The sequence below is a fragment of the Mustelus asterias genome, unplaced genomic scaffold, assembly GCF_964213995.1.
Source record: "Mustelus asterias unplaced genomic scaffold, sMusAst1.hap1.1 HAP1_SCAFFOLD_210, whole genome shotgun sequence".
Lineage (NCBI taxonomy): Eukaryota > Metazoa > Chordata > Chondrichthyes > Carcharhiniformes > Triakidae > Mustelus > Mustelus asterias.
Window position 1 is genome coordinate 182631 of NW_027590197.1, and position 22075 is coordinate 204705.

At 45.8% G+C, this 22075-nt stretch overlaps 2 protein-coding genes across 2 annotated transcripts in view; one reads left to right on the plus strand and one right to left on the minus strand.

Annotated features, from left to right (window-relative positions):
• LOC144485689 (uncharacterized) overlaps positions 1–22075 on the minus strand; it is a 259005-nt gene that overhangs the window by 128746 nt on the left and 108184 nt on the right. The window lies entirely within an intron of this gene.
• On the plus strand, positions 5104–22024 carry LOC144485656 (uncharacterized). The gene is made up of 3 exons (XM_078203753.1): positions 5104–6017; positions 14916–15555; positions 20964–22024. The coding sequence occupies exons 1-3, from the start codon at positions 5335–5337 to the stop codon at positions 21864–21866; spliced, it is 2226 nt and encodes a 741-aa protein (XP_078059879.1). The 5' UTR covers positions 5104–5334; the 3' UTR covers positions 21867–22024.

A 22075-nucleotide genomic window follows, 5' to 3' on the forward strand; every position in this document is an offset into this window, starting at 1 on the left:
CTGTTAATAAAGTCAATAAAAGACAATCTGTTGTTGGGAATTTGATTACCTGGTGTCTGAAACCACAAGGCTCAATATTTAGAGTCAATAAGATGAACAAAGAAACACATCAGGGCCAAATACTCCAGCTGGATATTCAAGGAGAAAGTCTGTTATCTAATACCCTGAGTGGACAGAACAGAGAAAGATCCCAACTGTAAAGAACCCTCAAATTATTTATAAATAGTTTTCTAATGTTGACAGATTTCAACAGTCAGTTTCTATCACTATTTTCAGACTGTAAAGTTAAACCTGCCGTTTTACTTTTGATGTGGAGATGCCGGCGTTGGACTGGGGTGAACATGGTAAGAAGTCTCACAACACCAGGTTAAAGTCCAACAGGTTTATTTGGTCTTTAACCTGGTGTTGTGAGACTTCTTACCATTTTACTTTCAGTCAGGAACAGATCCCAGTTTTACACCAATCTCTGATTTGACATCATGTTTCCAGCAATCTTCCTGACTCTAAACATAGTTGTAAAGGAGCTTCTGTTCCATATCTAGGAGCTCTAAACCATGGAAGAGAGTGGCTTTCTTACACACATCAAGATTAACCCACACATTTAGTCTTCAATATGATTAAAAGCAGAATCTAATTCTTGCAGTCATTTGTGAACTTGCTGGTGTGTCACAGGGTGTGATGACTGAGTGAATCCCTTCCCACACATTGAGCAGGTGAACGGCCTCTCCCCAGTGTGAACTCACTGGTGCCTCAGCAGATGGGATGACTGAGTGAATCCCTTCCCACATACGGAGCAGGTGAATGGCCTCCCCTTAGTATGAACTTGTTGGTGCACCAGACTGTCTGATGACTGAATGAATTCATTAGCACACACTGAGCAGGTGAATGGCCTCTCTCCAATGTGAACTCGCTGGTGCAACAGAAGCTGGTATGACTGAGTGAATCCCTTCCCACACTCAGAGCAGATGAATGGTCTGTTCCCAGTGTGAACTCGCTGGTGTGTCACAAGGTGGGATGTCTGAGTGAATCCCTTCCCACACACACAGCAAATAAATGGCCTCTCCTCAGTGTGAACTCGCTGGTGGGGTTGAGTGAATCCCTTTTCACACACACAGCAAGTGAATGGCCTCACCCCAGTGTGACGTCACTGGTGCATTAGCAAGTCAAATGACTGAACAAATCTCTTCCCACACTCAGAGCAGATGAACAGTCTCTTTCCCAGTGTGAAGTCGCTGGTGTATTTGCAGATACTTCTTGCTTTTAAAGCTCTTCTCGCAGTCAGAACATTTAAAAAGTCTCTGATCACTGTGTACATGTTGATGTTCAGTGAGCTGGCATGACTGAGTGAATCCGTTGCCACACACAGGCCTGGTGAATGCGCTCTCCTCAGTGTGAACTTGCTCATGAGCCAGGAGGTCATATGAGTCCTTCCCACATGTGGAACATCTGAACGGCCTCTCCTGGGTATGAACTGGCTGGCGTGTCAACAGACTGGATAACTGAGTAAATCCATCTCCACACATGGAGAAGGTGAAAGGTCCCTCCCCAGTGTGACTGCATTGATCATGTCCCAGTTTAAAAGGGAAAATTAATCCCATCCCACAATCACCATATGTCCATGCTTTCTCCGTGATTCAATTATTAATTTGTCTCTCCAGGTTGGATGATCAGTTGGAGCCTCACACAGAACACATGTACATTTCTCCGCACTGTGAATGGTATGATGTTTTTTCAGGCTGTGTAACTGGTTAAAGCTCTTTCCACAGTCAGTTCACTGGAACACTCTCACTCAGGTGTGTGTGTGTCTCAGTGCTTTTTCAGTCACACTGACGTTTAAAATCTTTCCCCACAGATAGAACAGACAAACATTTCTCCTTCCACATTCAGAGGTTGATGATATTCAGGTCCTGATGAATCAAGTGACTGTCAGATTTTGACATGATGTTTGTTCTGACTTTCCCATCTGGAACTTCTCTCCCTCGAACTCCCTGCAAAAGGAGTTTACAGAAGTTATCAGTGTAAGTACAGGACAGAAATTCAGAGCTAACAATTCTGTGCCCCACACACGCTTTTCCCTCTCTGCTCATTGCTCCAGATTCAGTTTCTAGTCTTCTCCTGATTCTTTTCTTCTCTCCAGATTCTCTCCCCTCCTGTCCTCAAACTGGTGACACTGGCTGTGGATCAATCCCACTCCGTCACTCTCATTCTAACAAATAATGCAGCTCACAACAATTTAACGAAGGGTCATCTGGACTCAAAACGTTGGCTCTTTTCTCTCTGGTGTGGAGATGCTGGCGTTGGACTGGGGTAAACACAGTAAAAAGGGGTAGGGCCTGGGTGGGATTGTGGTCGGTGCAGACTCGATGGGCCGAATGGCCTCCTTCTGCACTGTAGGGTTTCTATGATTCTATGAAGTCTCACAACACCAAGTTAAAGTCCAACAGGTTTATTTGGTAGCAAAATCCACTGGCTTTCGGAGCGCTGCTTCTTCGTCAGGTAAGTGGGAGTTCTGTTCACAAACAGGGCATATAAAGACACAAACTCAATTTACAAAATAATGGTTGGAATGCGAATCTTTATAGGTAATCAAGTCTTAAAGGTACAGACAATGAGAGTGGAGAGAGCGTTAAGCACAGGTTAAAGAGATGTGTATTATCTCCAGACAGGACAGTTAGTGAGAATTTGCAAGCCCAGGTAAGTCGTGGGGGTTAGAGATAATGTGACATGAACCCAAGATCCCGATTGAGGCCGTCCTCATGTGTGCGGAACTTGGCTATCAGTGCTGAACAGAGACTGATATCCAAGTTCCGCACACATGAGGACGGCCTCAATCGGGATCTTGTCACATTATCTGTAACCCCCACGACTTGCCTGGGCCTTGAAGACTTGATTACCTATAAAGATTCGCATTCCAACCATTATTTTGTAAATTGAGTTTGTGTCTTTATATGCCCTGTTTGTGAACAGAACTCCCACTTACCTGACGAAGGAGCAGCGCTCTGAAAGCTAGTGGATTTTGCTGCCAAATAAACCTGTTGGACTTTAACCTGGTGTGAGACTTCTTACTGTCTTTCCACTCTACACAGATACTGTCAGACCTGCTGAGATTTTCAGCATTTTGTGTTTTTGTTTCAGATTCCAGCATCCGCAGTATTTTGCTTTTATCAATTTATATTTAATGACTTCATTACTGATTTTAAACATGCGGAAATATTCACCTTTTCCCAGTTGGGTCTTTGGTTGAAGTTGCTGCTGGGCTGAAGCCGGAAGCGGCAGAGTGAGATTCCAGAACAATGAGAGTGGGCGGGGCTGGAGGACCGAGCGGGAGCGGCTGGTCCTCCAACCAATCGGAGTGAAGGAGGGGCGGGGTCGTAGTCTGACTGATGGTGCCCGCTGCGCAGGCGTGGAGTGGACGCTGTAGGCGAATGGAATGGAGGCGGTGTCGTGGTGTTTGTGAGGAGACATGAGCTCCGGACAGGAGAGGAACAGAGCCGGTGAGTGGACTGGGAAGTTTCATAAACACCTTCTGGAGGATTCACAATCCAAATAAGAAGCTATCAGTTCTACGTTGTCAGTAAGAGACGCTACGACTTTTTTTAATGACAGACCCGGGACACGGCCGCCATCTTGGTGGTAGAAATGCGCATGCGCAGTGACCCTGTCTGTAGAAGGTGAGAATCATGAGTGGATTTTAGGACTGAAGAGAGGTAGAAATGTCACGGCTGTTATATTGTTGGAGAGGGTGGAGCAAAATAGAAGGTCAGTGAAAGTAGATCAGGAGAGATTTAACAAATATGTCATGGACACAAGACAACGGAAGTGCTAATGGTAGTGTTAAAGACTAAGGCAGTCTTAATAGTGGCGTAAAGGTCAGTTTGCAGACTGTGTTCATCAACGAATAAAGGTTAATGTTCTCTCAAAGCAAAACATGCGAAGACGTTAGAGACTGGTGCTTGGGCGGGGAGGTAGTGGAGGGAAGGATGAGCTTGAAAAAGTATATATCAAAATGGATTTCCGCTAGGACAAGAGGTATGGCCTTCCTTGGGTAAGGAGACCAAAATTGCACACACTACTCTAGGTGAGGATTTACCATTGCACTGTAAAATTGTAGTAAGACTTTTTTACTTAATTCCGTATGCACTTAGGAAATATGAGTATGATCAAACAAGTAGCATGGTATTACAAAAGCAAAATTGTGCTTGATAAGGTTCTTTGGGTTTTTTGAGGCTGTGACTCATCGGGTAGATGAAGGGCGACCAGTGGGTGTTGTGTACTTGGATTTCAAAAAGACATGAGACAAAAGGCATGCTGAAGGTCCACCGTCAATAACTCCAGGAGCCTAGTGCACCAAACTGGGATGGCACTGTGCTCTGAGCACGCTCAGTGAGGTTGGTGGAGGTGGACTGAGGAGGAACAGGTGGCTCAGATAGTAGGAGCAGATTTTGGTGCAGGGGAGGAATTGGAGCTGTGGGTCGGCTGGGAAGCTTCAGAAACACGTGATGTATGGAACTCGCAATAAGAATATCAAATTCCTGAGTTTACAGCGCTGGGGCTTTATGGGGACAGGCCCAGGTTAACAGTTACCATCCTAGTTTGATGACTGGCAGAGCGCATGCACAACTTTCTTGGTGTGGGAGTAGAGAGTGGGTGGGACTTCATGGTCCCAGTGATCGGAGAGATAATTATTCACTCATTGATTTTATTCTCATTCTTCACTCAGCAGCTGGAGAATTGAACCCAGGCAGAATAAAGGAAAGGAGAAAACTGGGAGGAGAAAGGAAATGATGGAGATTGCACTGAAATCCAGTGAATCACATTGGGAGGAGGGACAGTTTGTGGAATGTGATTTACTTTGTGAGTTGTGTCAGCAACTTGGAGAACAAGAGAGGAAAAAATATTCCAAAGAAACTAGAGTTGTCAGTTTTGGATTTATGCCTGCACTTTCAGTGAATCATTTGTGTAATGTCCTTTTACAGGGCATTCACACTGGAGAATTTTCAGACAGGAAATCCAAACCAAACATCACATTGAGATCTGACAGAGTCACTCGATTCATTAGGACCTGAATATCTTCGGCCTTTGAATATGGATGGAGAAATGTTTTTCTGTTCTATCTGTGGGAAAAGATTTCAAACATCAGTGTGACTGGAAAAGCACCGACACAGACACACCCGAGTGAGAGTGTTCCAGTGAACTGACTGTGAAAAGAGCTTTAACCAGTTACACAGCCTGAAAAAAAATCACACCATTCACAGCGAGGAGAAACGATACATGTGTTCTGTGTGTGGATGAGGCCTCAGCTGATCATCCAACCTGGAGAGACACCAGGGCACCATGGAGAAACCGTGGAAATGTGGGGACTGTGGGAAGGGGTTTAGTTGTCCATCCCACCTAGAAACTCATCGACGCAGTCACACTGGGGAGAGGCCATTCATCTGCTCCAACTGTGGGAAGGGATTCACTCAGCCATCCAGCCTTGTGTCACACCAACGAATTCACACTGAGGAGAAACCTTTCAAATGCTTTGACTGTGGGAAAAGCTTTAGGAGCTCTGGGTGTTTAATTCAACATCAGGGACTTCACACAGGAGAGAGACCGTTCATCTGCTCCATGTGTGGGAAGAGATTTGCGTCTTCATCGCAACATTCAAAACACCTCCGAGTGCACACGGGGGAAAGACCATTCACCTGTTCTGAGTGTGGGAAGAGATTCAGGTGTTCATCCAACTTCACTGAACATCTCCGTGTGCACACAGGAGAGAGACCATTCACATGCTCTGAGTGTGGGAAGGGATTCACTTGTTCATCCCACCTTGCTGAACACAATCGTGTTCACAGTGGAGAGAAACCATTTGTCTGTTCCACGTGTGGGAAAGGATTCACTACGTCATCCCAGCATCTGACACACCAGCAGGTTCACACTGGGGAGAGACCGTTCAGCTGCTCCACGTGTGGGAAGAAATTTAGTCGTTCATCCACCCTGCAGAGACACCAGCGGGTTCACACTGGGGAGAGACCGTTCTCCTGCTCCGAGTGTGGGAAGGGACTCACTCAGTCATCCCACCTGCTGAGACATCAGCAAATTCACAAGTGATTACAGGGGTTGGATTCTGCTGTTAGTCACCAGTAAGAGACACTCTAACTACCGGCCCTTGACATTCAATGGTGTTACCATCACTGATTTCCTCACTGTCAACATCCTTGGGGTTACCATTGACCAGAAACTCGCCACATAAACACAATGACTACAAGAGCAGGTCAGAAGCGAGTAACTCACCTCCTGACTCCCCAAAGCCTGTCCACCATCTACAAGTCAGGAGTGTGATGGAATGCTCCCCACTTGCCTGTATGGGTGCAGCTCCAACAACACTCAAGAAGCTCGACACCATCCAGGACAAAGCAGCCCGCTTGATTGGCACCACATCTACCAACATCCACTCTCTCCACCACTGACACTCAGTAGCAGCAGTGTGTACTATCTACAAGATGCACTGCAGCAATTCACCAAAGATCCTTCGACAGCACCTTCAAAACCCACGACTACTTCCATCTAGAAGGACAAGGGCAGCAGATGCATGGGAACACCCCCACCTGCAAGTTCCCCTCCCAGTCACTCACCATCCTGACTTGGAAATATAATCGCCGTTCCTTCGCAGTCACTGGGTCAAAACCGTGGAATTCCCTCCATAACGGCATTGTGGGTCAACCCACAATAGGTGGATTGGCTATGCTAAATCACCCCTTAGTGTCAGGGGGATTAGCAGGGTTATGGGAATAGGGCCTGGGTGGGATTGTTGTTGGAACAGACACGATGGGCCGAATGGACGCCTTCTGTATTGTAGGAATTCTATGATTCTATGAATCCATAGCATGTGGACTACAGTGATTCAAGAAGGCAGCGCAGCTCCACCTTCTCAAGGCAAATACGAATTGGGCAATAAATGCTGCCCAGCCAGTGATGCCCATGTGCCACGAATGAATTTTAAAAATCAGACCCAGGACTGAACTATGTTCAATCTGACTGAATTCTGAGTTTCTGAACATTGGGTTTGGTGTCCAATGAATCACTTTTGTTTCCATCATTTTATCCCAACTCCTTGATTTCTCCAAGATGAGAGGAGACTAATTCATCTCCTGTTACTGGGATAGAAAGCTGACAAATCCCCTGGATCATACGGTCTGCATTCCAGGATCTGGGAAGAGGTGACTGCACTGATACTCGAAGCACTGCCAGTGATTTTCCAAAATTCTCTAGATTCTGCAGTGGTACCAATGGATTGGAAAGTGGAAAATGTAATCCCAATAATAAAAGCAGGAGAAAGGAAACAGGGGATGACAGGCTATTTAGCCTGACATCAGTCATCAGGAAAATATTGGCATCTATCATGAAGGAAGTGGTAAAAATACAATTAGAAAAGTAGAACATGATTGGACAAAGTTAACATTGGTTTATGAAAGAATTTGACAAATCCAGTAGGATTTGTTGAGGATGTAACTAACAGGTTAGATAAAGGGGAACCAGAGAATATTGTATGATTGAATTTCTAAAAGCTATTTGATAAGGTGCCGTACACAAGGTTGTTGCACAGGATAAGGGCTCAGGTCACTGGGGGAAATATTAGCATTGGTAAAGGAGTTGTTAAAGGACAAAGAGAAGGGATTGATGTGTCATTTTCAGGTCGGCAGGCTCTTATTATGGGGACAGCACAAGAAGCAGGACAGGAGTTTATTAACAATCCATATTCATGACTTATTTCAAGAGACCAAGTCCAATGTGTTGAAGTTTCCCGATGGGAGACTGTCTCAGGGCAAACAACATCAAGGTGGTCAATACAAATGATACACGGACCCCGTAAAATATATCCTCACAATCTTCTGCACTGCGGACCATCTCTCTGGAGAAAACACTGTGGTGACCGGCATGTGTGGAGGCAGCACTGAAATTTGGTTCAGTTTCAAGGACCATCATCACCAAACTCTCAACATCCGAGGTATCGAGAGGAAGATCAGAAGTGGAGCGGTGGCAGAGCAAGACCAGAGGTGGAGCAGCAGCAGAGGAAGACCAGAGGTAGATTGGCTGCAGAGTTCACCCCCCGCCCCCACCCCACGCCACGAGCACTATAAAACAACATCATAAACTGCCAGTTCTACGGATGTCCATGTTGATCCCACGTCTGTCAGTAGAGGATCCACAGAAAACAATAAAATCATTGACAGCTTCGACACACTCAAACCAGGAGGAGTCTACCCCAACATTCTCCCTGTTCTCTGAATGGGGTAACTGTACACTGTAGTTAATAAAGTCAGTAAAAGACAATCTGTTGTTGAGAGCTTGATTATCTGGTGTCTGAAACCACAAGATTCAATATTTAGAGTCAACAAGATGAACAAGGAAACAGATCAGGGCCCAATACTCCAGCTGGATATTCACAGGAGAAAGTCTGTTATCTAACACCTCGAGTGGACAGAACAGAGAAAGATCCCAACTGAAAGAAATCCTCCAACTATTTGTGAATATCTTTCAAATGCTGACAGGTTTCAATTCACAGTTTCCATTATGCTGAATCAATGGAAGCTGAGAGAGCGGTTATCCTGGAACTATTAAAAAAACTAACTAGAGTACTCAGCATCTCAAAGGGACTGCAGAGTATTTCAAACTGTGTCGTCATGCTGTAGTTCACGACCTTGATTTGCGGAAATAGAATTCGGACTGGATATTTTGGAATGTTGGAGAGACATTGATCTAACAATCGTGAAATAACATAGCTCATGAGGAGACACATCATGTCAATGCCAGCTTATTTTCAAAGAATTATGCAATTAGTCCCAATATTGTTCCCCTTCATAAAAACACGCATATTTCTCCTTTCAATTCTCTTTTTGAAAAATCTGAGTTAACAAAAAACAATATCGGAAGAGTTGCAGAAGCCTCTGCAGTATTCATGGACATTTTTAAAATTAACAAGTTTCTTGACCCAATAACATGAACAGTCAGGTGGGGATTTTCTCCCAAAAATTTTGGAAGAAAAACTATTCAATTATGCAGTTGATTTCATAGCATTTCAAGGATCATAGAATCCTACAGAGCAGAAGAAGCCCATTCAGCCCATCGAGTCTGCACTGACCACAATCCCGCACTGACCACAATCCCACCCAGACCCTATCCCCGTAACCCCATGCATTTACCCTAGCTAGTTCCCCTGGCAATTTTTAGCATAGCCAATCCACCTAACCCGCACATCTTTGGATTGTGGAAGGAAACCCATGCAGATACGGGGAGAATGTACAGACTCCACACAGATCGTGACCCAAGCCGGGAATCGAACCCGGTTCCCTGGCGCTGTGAGACAGCAGTGCTAGCCACCCTGCCGCCCCTCAATGTTGGTCTTGGAAACAGGGCAATGCTGACCCAGCAGAATGTCAGTTCTGGAATGTAAGTGGTCAGTTACCCTATTGACAGCAGCACAGTCACACCAGAAAGAGACCATTCAGGTACATTATGTGTGCAAATGGATTTATTCAGTTTCCCCTCCTATTAACATACAAGCTTTAAAAGTTCGAAGGAATTGATCAACCATGAGTTCATTCTTATTGTCAAGTCCGTGTGTGTGTGTGTGGAGAGGGGGTGGATGGTAAATCAATCAGTTTGTTACACCAGCTGACAGTCCAAGGAGTTCATCTTGATGTGCGGGTTAGGTTGATTGACCAAGTTAAAAATTGCCCCTTAGAATCCTGAGATGCATAGGTTAGAGGGATTAGCGGGTAAAATATGTGGGGGTAGGGCCTGGGTGGGATTGTGGTCGGTGCAGACTCGATGGGCCGAATGGCCTCCTTCTGCACTGTAGGGTTTCTATGATTTCTATGATCTTCAGGTGTGGACGTTTGTTCCGCGATTAATTAAACTCAGGACAGAACTGTGGTGCCTGTTGACATTAGCTGCTGTATTAGTTATTTTCATTTTATACCTTGGTGCTTTGGCTTCAGTTGTAATTGAATCACAAAACATAATTTTTTTAAAGCAATAACATACCTCAATGGTGGCTATCTTACCCAGCATTCACAGTGAATCGGAATATGATCTATCCTTACAACAGACCTTGCGCATGCGTACTGTAGATCCAAAGTGCATGCGCAGTGGATGTTGCTCCCGCAGTAGCAGGAGGGCGGTTATATCGGCTCCGGGTTTCCAGGGAAACGGCTTATTATGGAGGGTAATGCAGGCGGCGGGGTGGATGGGGAGACTTCATAAGCACCCAGTGGAGACAGGAGAACCCGAATAATAACTGCTCAGTGCCGCGTTCCAACCATTCGGGGCCGCGACCGCAGATGCCGAGTTGGAGGCCCCGAGTTGACGGAGGCCATCTTTCTCGGGGCGATGGGCAATAGTGCGCATGCGCGGTTCTCCCTGTCAGCAGGAGGAGAGAATGTTGTGAATTTCTCTCCTGGACTGACAGGGATGGACTTTGGAAACTCCTTTTACAGGGAGTTAGAAGGGGAGGATTTACACACAGAAAACTCAACCCAAGAGAAATGTTTCTCACTTAATTTCTATTCTTGACTGACAGTGATGATCTTTTTTTACAGGAAATTTGACGACAAAATTTGAAGGGAAACTCAAACCAGACATCAGATCAAAACCTGCCAGAGTCACTCCATTCATCAGAACCTGATTGTAAGTGTGTCTGTAGAAAAAGATTCAAACATCTGTGTGACTGGAAATAGGAAACAATAATGTCATGGAAGGATTTGCAAAAAAAGATGCAATGTTTTAAATTGAGTTGTTTAACCGGGAGCCTGTGTGGGTCAGTGTTTTAAACTTTATTTATTAGTGTCACAAGTAGGCTTAGCCTATATTAACACTGCAAGTTCCTGTAAAATTCCTCTAGTTGTCACACTCCGGCACTTGTTCGGGTCAATGCACCTAACCAGCAAGCCTTTCTGACTGTGGGAGGAAAACCATGCAGACATGGGGAGAACGTGCAGACTCCACACACACAGTCACCCAAGCCATGAATTGAACCCACTGTGAGGCAGCAGTGCTAACCACTGCAGCCCCATGGTGAGGACATGGTGATAGGTGAGTGTGTGGGACTTGATGCAGAGGACAGGGGTTTATATACACCAAAGTTTTTCATGGGTTAAATGAGGGACGCTGACAGTCAAGTCTAAAGAAAATAAAGGAATGAATGAAAGTTCTAGAAACCTCAGCTGAGACAGGGATTTAGCGAAACTCAAGTTGGTAATGAATAGATGAGGCTGTCCAGTCAAGTCAGGAGGGAATGCATGAAATTTTCAGAAACAACACTAAGACAGGGCCAGTGTGAGCCATGTTAGGGGGATATGTTATCTACAGGAGGGGCGGAAGGTAACTTATTCCACATTGATTTCTCATCTCACATCTGTCTGTGACCAGAAAGATGTTTTTGATTTGATTCGTCCTTTATAAGCAGTGGCATACGACCCAATACTTCAAGGCTTACTCCTGCTCGTAATTCATACATCCGTATGTATGTTCACTAATGTCCTTTAGGGAAGGAAATGGGTACGATGGCTATAGAGGGATATGGGCCAAATGCGGGCAATTGGGACTAGCTTAGGGGTTTAAAAAAAGGGGTGGCATGGACAAGTTGGGCCGAAGGGCCTGTTTCCATGCTGTAAACCTCTATGACTCTAAGTGAGAATTAACTTTAGTTTACTCACAGACACTCCAAATGTGGAAACTCAATGTTGCGCCATTTGATTTGATTTATTATTGTCACACAAAGTTTATTTATTAGTTACAAGTAGGCTTACATTCAGACTGCGATGAAGGTCCTGTGAAAATCCCCTCGTCGCCACACTCTAGCACCTGTTCAGAGGGAGAATTGAGGGAGAATTTTAGCATGGCCAATTAACCTAACCTGCACATCTTTGGAGTGTGGGAGGAAACCGGAGCACCCGGAAGAAACCCACGCAGACACAGGGAGAACATGCAAACTCCACACAGACAGTGAGCCAAGCCGGGAATCGAATCTGGGTCCCTGGTGCTGTGAGGCAGCAGTGCTAACCACTGTGCCACCATGTAATAGTATGAAGTGAAAAGTATTGTTTCTTGCACGCCATACAGATAAAGCATACCGTAGATAGAGAACGAAAGGAGAGTGTGCAGAATGTTGTGTTACAGTCAGAGCTAGGGTGTAGAGAAAGATAAACTTAAAGGAGGTCCATTCAAAAGTTTGATGGCAGCAGGGGCGAAGCTGTTCTTGAGTCGATTGGTACGGGACCTCAGACTTTTGTATCTTTTTCCCGAGGGAAGAAGTTGGAAGAGAGAATGTCTGGGATGTGTGGGGTTCATTGATTATACTGGCTGCTTTTCCGAGGTCGCGGTAAGTGTAGACAGAGTCAAGGGGTGGGAGGCTGGTTTGCGTGATGGACTAGGCTTCAGTCATGACCCATTGTAGTTTCTTGTGTTCTTGGATAGAGCAGGAGCCACGCCAAGCTGTGATACAACCAGAAAGAATGCTTTCTATGGTGTATCTATAAAAGTTGGTGAAAATCGTCACGGACATGCCAAATTTCCTTAGCCTCCTGAGAAAGCAGAGGCATTGGTGGGCTTTCTTAGTTGTAGCATTGGCATGGAGGGACCAGGACAGGTTGTTGGTATCTGGTCACCTAGAAACTCAGCTCTCGACCATTTCCACTTCATCTCTGTTGATGTAGACAGGGGCATGTCCCCAACTACGCTTCCTGAAGGCGATGACTATCTCCTTCATTTTGTTGACATTGAGGGAGAGATTATTGTCACCGCACCAGTTCACCAGATTCTCTATCTCATTCCTGTTCTCTGTCTCATCATTGTTTGAGATCCGACCCACTGCGGTGGTGTCATCAGCAATCATGAAAATCAAGTTGGGGGGGAATTTGGCCACTCAGCCATAGGTGTATAAGGAGTATAGTAAGGGGCTGAGGACACAGCCTTGTTGGGCACCAGTGTTGAGGATGATCGTGGAGGAGGTGTTGTTGCCTATTCTTACTGATCTGAGTGTTAGGAAGTCTTGGACCCAGTCGTAGAGAGGAGCTAAGGCCAGGCCACGGAATTTGGAGATGTGTTTCGTAGGAATAATGGTGTTGAAGGCTGAGCTGTAGTCAATAAATAGGAGTCTGAAATGGGTGCTTTGTTATCTTGGTGGTTCCAGGGTTGAGTGCAGGGTCAGGGAGATGGTGTCTGCTGTGGACCTGTTGCGGCGGTAGTGAACTGTAGTGGATCCAGGCAGTCTGGGAGACCGGACTGATTTGTGCCATGACTAACCTTTCGAAGCACTTCGTAATGATGGATGCATTAATACATAGAAGATGGACAGAGAAAGGAAAGATTTACAGTGCAGAGATCACAGAGAACAATTGTGTTTCACATGATCCAGAATCAAAATGTCGCTTCTGGGAGAATGAGGTGTGAGTTTCTTTGTGTCTCCCAGATTGCTCCATTTGTTCAGGGGTCAGAAACACTCTCAGATTCAGCTATTTCTCCCATTTTAATAATTTTAGAAATAGCTATGAGGATATCAATACATGTTTTCAAAGAAGTATGCAGTGTGTGGTCCCAGCCCCCTCACCGATGGAAACCCATTCTTGGAGATGGAACAGGTGTGTGGTTGGAAGGGCATCGGGGGTGGGGGGTGAGACCCAGAGTAATGTTCTGGGAACTGAGGTTCAAATCCTGCCATGGCAGGTGGTGGAATTTACATTGAATACAAGTTTGAATTTGAAAGGCTAATGATGAGCAAAAAAATCATTATTGATTATCATAAAAGCCCATTGGGTTCACTGGTGCTGTTTAGGGAAAAACAAATCTGCCATCTTCACCTGGTCTGGCCTACATGTATCTCCAGATCTGCAATGTGGTTGAATCTTAAATTCCCTCTGATATGGCACAGCAAGCCTCTCAGTTATACCCAACTGGTACAAAGTTACTAAAAAGGTATGGAAATGGGCAGACCAGGCATGGGCCTTGACACGGGAAACGGCCTTGTCGACCCTGCAAAGTCAGATTTAGAAAATAAATATTTGAAGCTGGTTGTAAACAGCCTGCTTCAGCACCAGAGTGGGATGCTGTCAGTGTCCACGGGGTGGAGTTTGTAGCACGGACTGAAGACAATCGTTTCATGTTTCTCACTCTTTAAATGGAGGAAACTTCTCCGAATCCAGGACAGGATCTCAGTCCAGTCGCGATGCTGTGTGACTTTGAGGTGATGATGTTCACATTCACCTGTGAACCTGGTCTTTCTAAATGGTGGAGGTTGAGGGTTTGGGAGTTTCTATCTGGTTGTAGATGTATCCACTCCTTCACCTCTTCTCCTCCCACATCTCTTAATCCCGCCCATCCGCTGCCTCTTCACATTGAAGCTCTGGTCTTGTATAGGTTCAGACTGGCTCAAAGGTTCCCTTCCCTGAAGGACATTAGTGAACCAGTTGGGTTTTTATGACAATCCATCAGTTTTCTTGGTCTCTTTTTCCCAGTGCCGGCCCCACAAATTACCAGATTCATTCAGCTCCATTTCACAACCTGCCTTGGTGATTTTGTGGGTTTTCTCTCACTCTCTTTTCTTTTTTAAATCAATTTCACAGCATATTCAAAGGTGAGGATTTGCAGTCAGAAAACTGAAACCAAACATCACATCAGGATCAGACAGAGTCGCCCAATTTATCGTAATATGCGTATCATTGGATTTTGAACATGGAAGGAAAAAGCACCGCTCACAGTGGGGAGAAACTGTACACGTGTTCCGTGTGTGGACGAGGATTCAGCCGTTTATCTGGCCTGTCAAAACATAAATGCAGTCACGGTGGGGAGAAATTGTGGAAATGTGAGTGTTGTGGCAAGGGATTCAGTTCCCCATCAGAGCTGGAAATTCATCGACGGTGTCACACTGGGGAGAGACCGTTCACCTGCTCCGAGTGTGGGAAAGGATTCACTCAGTTGTCCCACCTGGTGAGACACCAGCGAATTCACACTGGGGAGAGACCTTTCACCTGCTCTGTGTGCAAGGTGGGATTCACTCAGTCAGCCCACCTGGTGTCACACCAGCGAGTTCACACGGGAGAGAGACCATTCACCTGCTCCGAGTGCAAAATGGGATTCACTCAGTCAACCCACCTGGTGACACACCAGCGAGTTCACACTGGGGAGAGACCATTCACCTGCTCCGAGTGTGGGAAGAAATTCAGCCGGTCGTTTCACCTTCTGATTCACCAGCGAATTCACTCTGGAGAGAGACCATTCACCTGCTCTGAGTGTGAGAAGGCATTCATTACATCAACAGAACTGTTGACACACCAGCGGATTCACACTGAGGATAACCCGTTCACCTGCTCCAAATGTGGGAAGGAATTCGCTAACTCTTCGAACCTGATCTGCCATCAACGGATTCACACTGACGAGAGACCCTTTAAATGCCCAGACTGTGGAAAGTGCTTTAAAAGTTTTGGGAACTTGATGACCCATCAACGGGTTCACACTCGAGTCCGTTCAGATGCTTTCACTGTGGGACTGAGTTCAGACAATCATCTCCTCTCACTGTAAACCAGCGAGTTCACACTGGGGAGAAACCATTCATCTGCTTCAAGTATGGGAAAGGATTCAATCAGTCATCCAACGTGCTGACACACCAGCCAGATTGGAGTTTGCTGTTAATCACATCCAGAACTGAACTATATTTATTGGGGTCTGATGTTAACAATATCCAGTGCAGATTTAGATATTAGTATTCTGGGTTAAAAATAAAAAAACATCAACTTTGTTTTAATTTTTGAATGACTGCATCTTCATTTGGGAGGCTGGGATTATCCCCGTTTCGAGGGAACTAAGGAATAGACCATAAGCCGTAGGAGCAGCATTCGGCCATTCAGCCTTCATTATAACAATGATCCCATTGTGATTCCTGCTGGTTGGGAAATGTGCGATATTGATGCCAGTCTGTCTTTCTTTAATTATCTTCAATCCCAGTCCTCTGGTTACTGACCCGCATCAGTGGAACAGTTTCTTCCGATCTGCTCTATCAAACCACCCGTCCCCACCCCGATCATCTTGAACAGATCCATGAAATCTCCATTTCAGCTTCTTTGTTCTAAAGGGAACACATTTGGGGGAGGCGATGTCTAATGGTATTATCGATAGACTATTAATCCAGAAACCCAGCTAATGTTCTGGGGACCTGGATTCGAATCCACATGTTGAAAAAGATGAACAGTGTCTGTGGTACCTGCTGGATGTGGTGCAGCACATTTCCCAGGACATTGGAGCAGTAATGAATGAGGCCAGGATGACAGATTCGAAACAACATTATATTCTTTATGCTTGAAACCTGTCTTAGAATTCTCTTCATTAACTGGACCATCAATGTGAGGGGAATTAGCATCTTCTGTAATTCCAGAACCCAGAGACACTGATTACCCAAGGATGTTGTTCTGTAATTTACACTATCCCCCAGCAGGGCTCTTCACCCAGGCTGACAAGAGGCAGCTCAGTGTTAGTGATTTGTCACTGCTGCTGTCCCAGATGTTGTTCAATATAGATTCAAGTTTAGAGAAAGGAGTGGAAATGGGTAATCCGAACTGCTCACTGTCCCTGACGGGTAATGGTTACTTGAATTTCTCAAACATCGTAGTTTGTAAAGCCACTGTTATTTCATCTCCAGTATTAGTCAGAATGGGCTATATTCTCCACATGATAGGGCTGGAATTATCTGTGTGGGTGTGTGTCTATGAATGAAGATGTCTGTTTGGTTGTGGGTATGTCTCTATGTTTGCCCATGTCTGTGTAAGAGACAGGGAGAGAGAGTGTGTTTGGATCTCTGTGTTTGGATATCTTTATGTGCTGCTTCTTCTTAGGTGCTTCCTCTCAAAGGTTCCTCTCCGGGTGATTTGAATAGAATCATTCAGAGATTCTGCATCCTGGGTGAATCCACAGGCTGACCATATGCTGTGTAAAACCTGACATCCACACCACCAGACCCCACTTTTCCTGGAACAACATCAAGTGTTTGCTGCTTTCCTGATCCTTCCTTTTCCCTCCCTTTTCAATTATATCACTTCTCATTATTCTGAATTTCAGAGAGGACAGACTCATCCCACTGAATGTCCTCCAAGGACAACCACCTCATCTCAGGAATCAATCCAGTGAAATTTAGTTGCACAAAGACAGTGAGCAAATAGAACAAAGACCAAAAGAGTGAAATAGAGACACAGACAGAGACTGTTAGAGTGAAAGAGACTGAGTGAGATTTACAGTCAGAGTCATACAGTGCAGAAAACACCCTTCGACCCATCGAGTCTGCACCAACAATAGCTACCACTAAACCCCATGCTAATCCCATTTTCCAGCACCTGTCCCAGATCCTTATCTGAATGCTATAATATTTCAAGTGCTCATCCAAATACTTTTTAAAGGTTGTTAAGTTTCCAGCCTCCACTACCTTCCCAGGCAGTTTATTACAGATTCCCACCACCCTCTGATTTTTTTTTTCTCAACTTCCCTCTGAATCTCTTGTCAGGCACCCTAAAACTATGTCCCCTCATGATTGACCCCCTCAACCAAGGGTTCTACTCACCCGATCCATATCCTTCATAATCTTATACACCACAATCATGTCCCCCTCAGCTTTCTCTGCTCTGAAGTAAACACTCCAAACCTATCCAGTCTCCTTATAGCTCAAATGTTCCATCCCAGGCAACATCCTGGTGAATCTCCTCTGTACCCCCTCCAGTGCAATCACATCCTTCCTGGAGTGAGGTGACTCGAACTGCACACGGTACTCCAGCTGTGGCCTAACCAACATTCTGTACAGCTCCAACATTATCTCTTTGTTCTTATACTGTATGCCACGACTGATAAAAGCAAGTGTCTCATATGCCTTCTTATCTATTCTATTCAGCTGCTCTGTTACCTTAAGTGAATAAGTACCCCAAGATCCCCATCTGCTCCTCTGATTTTACCTCGTGTCCTTCCATTCATTAATTATTTCTTTGTCTTGTTACTTCTTCCAAAGTGCATCACTTCGCACTTATCAAGATTAAATACCATATTTTTTTTATTCATTTGTGGGACATGGGCGTCGCTAGTTGGCCATCCCGAGTTGCCCTTAAGAAGGTGGTGGTGAGCTACCTTCTTGAATCACTGCAGCTCGTGTGCTGTGGGTTTACCTACAATGTGGTTAGGGAGGGAATTCCAGGATTTTGTCCCAGCGACTGTGACGGAATGGTGATATATTTTGAAGTCGACCACTGTTCTGCCCATGTGACCAACCCAACTATATTGTGCTGCAACCTACGACAGAGTGGGGAAGACTCTAAAAGGACCCTGGGTCTCTGGAATGCTCATCCAGTAACAATTCCACCACGCACATTGGTAGATGTATCAATTGGTTGAATAATTTTATATATTAACCCTGTAGTTCTGATCGTAATTGGATGACAAAGCACAATTTTGTGTTGAACATTATCTCCTTCCTATGGCGGTCCTCTTACCCAGCATTCGCAGCGAGAGAGAATGTGCCGTATTGTCACAATAGCAGCCGCCTGCGCAGGCGCAGTACCTGATTCTGAGTGGAGCATGCGCTGTGCGGATTCGGACTGGCCCATGCGCAGTGTGGGTGCTGGAGCTGCAGGGAGGCGGGGAAGTGGGTGCAGAGGCTTCAGAAACAGTTAGTGGAGGAGGCCTCAAAACCCAGAATAAGGAACCCCCGGGCCCAAGTTTGCACCGACCCGGGGGGTAATTGCAGCAGCTCTAAAATCGGGGAGGTGGTGGTAATATCAGTGACACAGCCTCATGTTCTGGGGATGGGTTCAAGTCCCATCATGGAGCTGGGGGGGTTTAAATAGAATTCACAAAACGCTGGAAAATCTGGAATATAATTTCACTTGAGTAACCATTACAGCTGTGAACAATTTTAAAAACCCATCCTGTTTATTCATGGGAATCTGCTGTCTCTCCATAGACTTGTCAACATGCGATTCAGTCTCTAACTGCCCTCCTCAGGGGCAGGAAATAAATGCTGGTCTTGGCAATAAAACCACATCACATGAAATAGTGAAGGAGAAACACTGATAGACTTGGGTTAATGGATGTCATCTTTCTCGGGAGCAGGACACAGGCACGGTTATCACTGTCCCTGTGAGAAAATGTGAATTTCTATCCTGGACTGACATTGATAGATTTTGGAGTCTCCTTTTCCAGAGGGTGAGAAGGGGAGGATTTACACACAGTAAACTCAAACCAAGTTTGCTTCAATTTTTAACTTTGGACTTTTTCTTACAGGATATTAGAAGCGCAGGAGTGGAAGGGAGAAAACTCAAACCAAACATCGCATCAGGATCCGACGCTATCGCCTAAATTAGTGTAATCTGAATATCATTGGGTTTTGAACATGGAAGGGGAAAGCACGGTTAACAGTGGAGAGAAACTGTACACGTGTTCTGTGTGTGGACGAACATTCAGCCGATCATCTGGCCTGTTGAAACATAAATGCAGTCACAACAGGGAGAAACAATGGAAATGTGGAGACTGTGGGAAGAGATTCAGATTTCCATCTGAACTGAAAACTCATCGACACAATCACACTGGAGAGAGACGACACAAAACTGGCAGGACTTGCAGATAGTGAGGAACATTGTCAGAGGCTACAGAAGGATATAGATAGGCTGGAAATTTGGGCAAGGAAATGGCAGATGGAGTTCAATCCTGATAAATGAGAAGTGATGCATTTTGGTGGGAATAATGTAGGGAGGAGCTACACGATAAATGGAAGAACCATAAAGGGTGTAGAGTCGCAGAGGGACCTGGGTGTGCAAGTCCACAGATCTTTGAAGGTGACGTCACAGGTGGAGAAGGTGGTGAAGAAGGCATATGGCATGCTTGCCTTTATAGGAGGGGGCATAGAGTATAAGAGTTGGGGTCTGATGTTGCAGATGTATAGAACGTTGGTTCGGCCGCATTTGGAATACTGCGTCCAGTTCTGGTCGCCACACTACCAGAAGGACGTGGAGGCTTTGGAGAGAGTACAGAGGAGGTTTACCAGGATGTTGCCTGGTATGGAGGGGCTTGGTTATGAGGAGAGATTGGGGAAACTGGGGTTGTTCTCCTTGGAAAGACGGAGGATGAGGGGAGACTTAATAGAGGTGTATAAAATTATGAAAGGCATAGATAGGGTGAACGGTGGGAAGCTTTTCCCCGGGTCGGTGGTGACGTTCACGAGGGGTCATAGGTTCAAGGTGAAGGGGGGGAGGTTTAACACAGATATCAGAAGGACATATTTCACACAGAGGGTCGTGGGGGCCTGGAATGTGTTGCCGGGCAAGGTGGTGAAGGCGGACACACTGGGAACGTTTAAGACTTATCTAGACAGCTATATGAACGGAGTGGGAATGGAGGGATACAAAAGAGTGGTCTAGTTTGGACCAGGGAGCGGCGCGGGCTAATTGTTCCTTGTTTCTCGTTTCAAGGCTTCATTCTATGATCATCTTGCTGGTGCCAGTACAGAGCGAGACTGCGGATAGTTGGGAACCTGTCTCGGGGGCAGGGAATTCATATGGTGTTTGTGGAAGTGGAAATGACTAGGGTTGGGAAGCATTTTCCGATCAGGGCCATTGTGATCTCCTGGACTCGTTTCGATCGCCTCAGGGGGTCGGAGAGGAATTTCCCAGATTCTTTTTCCCCATATTGGCCCTGGGGTTTTCACTCTGGGTTTTCGCCTCTCCCTGGAGATCACATGGTCTGGAATGGGGGGGTGGGGGTGAGTTAATAGGTTGTGATGAACAAAGCATCGTAGCTGTGAGGGACAGCTCGGTGGATAGGATATTGGTATGTAGATAGGCTGGAAAATTGGCCGGGGATCCTGGATTCAGGATTCAATCCTGGACCGGGGAGCGGCGCGGGCTTGGAGGGCCGAAGGGCCTGTTCCTGTGCTGTATTGTTCTTTGTTCTTGAGACCATTCACCTGCTCTGAGTGTGGGAAGGGATTCACTACCTCATCCATCTTGCTGACACACCGGCGAGTTCACACTGGGGAGAGACCGTTCACCTGCTCCAAGTGTGGGATGGGATTCATTTGTTCATCGCATCTGCTGAAACACTGGTGGGTTCACACTGGGGAGAGGCCATTCAACTGTCATGAGTGTGGGAAGGGATTCGCTACCTCATCAATCCTGCTGACACACCAGAGAGTTCACACTAGAGAGAGACCATTCAGATGCTCTGATTGTGGGAAGGGATTCCCTACCTCTTCTATCCTGCTGAAACACCAGCGAGTTCACACTGGAGAGAGCCCGTTCACCTGCTCTGAGTGTGGAAAGGGATTCACTGATTCATCCGACCTGCTGAAACACCAGAGAATTCATAATGGGGAGAGGCCATTTATCTGCTCCGAATGTGGAAAGGGATTTACCCAGTCATTCAACCTCCTAAAACACCAGCGAGGTCACACCGGAGAGAAGCCGTTCACCTGCTCTGAGTGTGGGAAGGGCTTCAGTCAGTCATTCATCTTGTTGAAACACCAGCGAGTTCACACTGGGGAGAGGCCATTCACTTGCTCCAGTTGTGGGAAGGGATTTATTGATTCATCCACCCTGCAGAGACACCAGCGAGTTCACACCGGGGAGAGACCATTCACCTGCTCTGATTGTGGTAAGAGATTCAGTCAATCATCCAACCTGGTAAAGCACCAGCGAATTCACACTGGGGACAAGCCATTCACCTGCTCCGTGTGTGGGAAGGGATTCACTCAGTCACCTCACTTGCTGAAACACCAGCGTGTTCACGAGCGACTGCAAGGACTGGATTTTGCTCTTAATCACATCAAGGTCCTGACTATTTTCATTGGTGTCTGTTTCTGCTGATAAATCCTAGCCCAGCTGGAAGGTTTATATTTTGGGTGGAACTCAAATACACAAGCTTTATGTTCAACACAGTGTGATGAATGCTTTTAATACCTCAAACATGTTAGTTCCATTTGAAGGGCTTCCCCCTCTCCCGTCTCCTCCATCCTCACCTCCAACAAGTGTGAGGAGCTCATGGAGCTTCTTTGTCACCAAGATTGAGACAATCT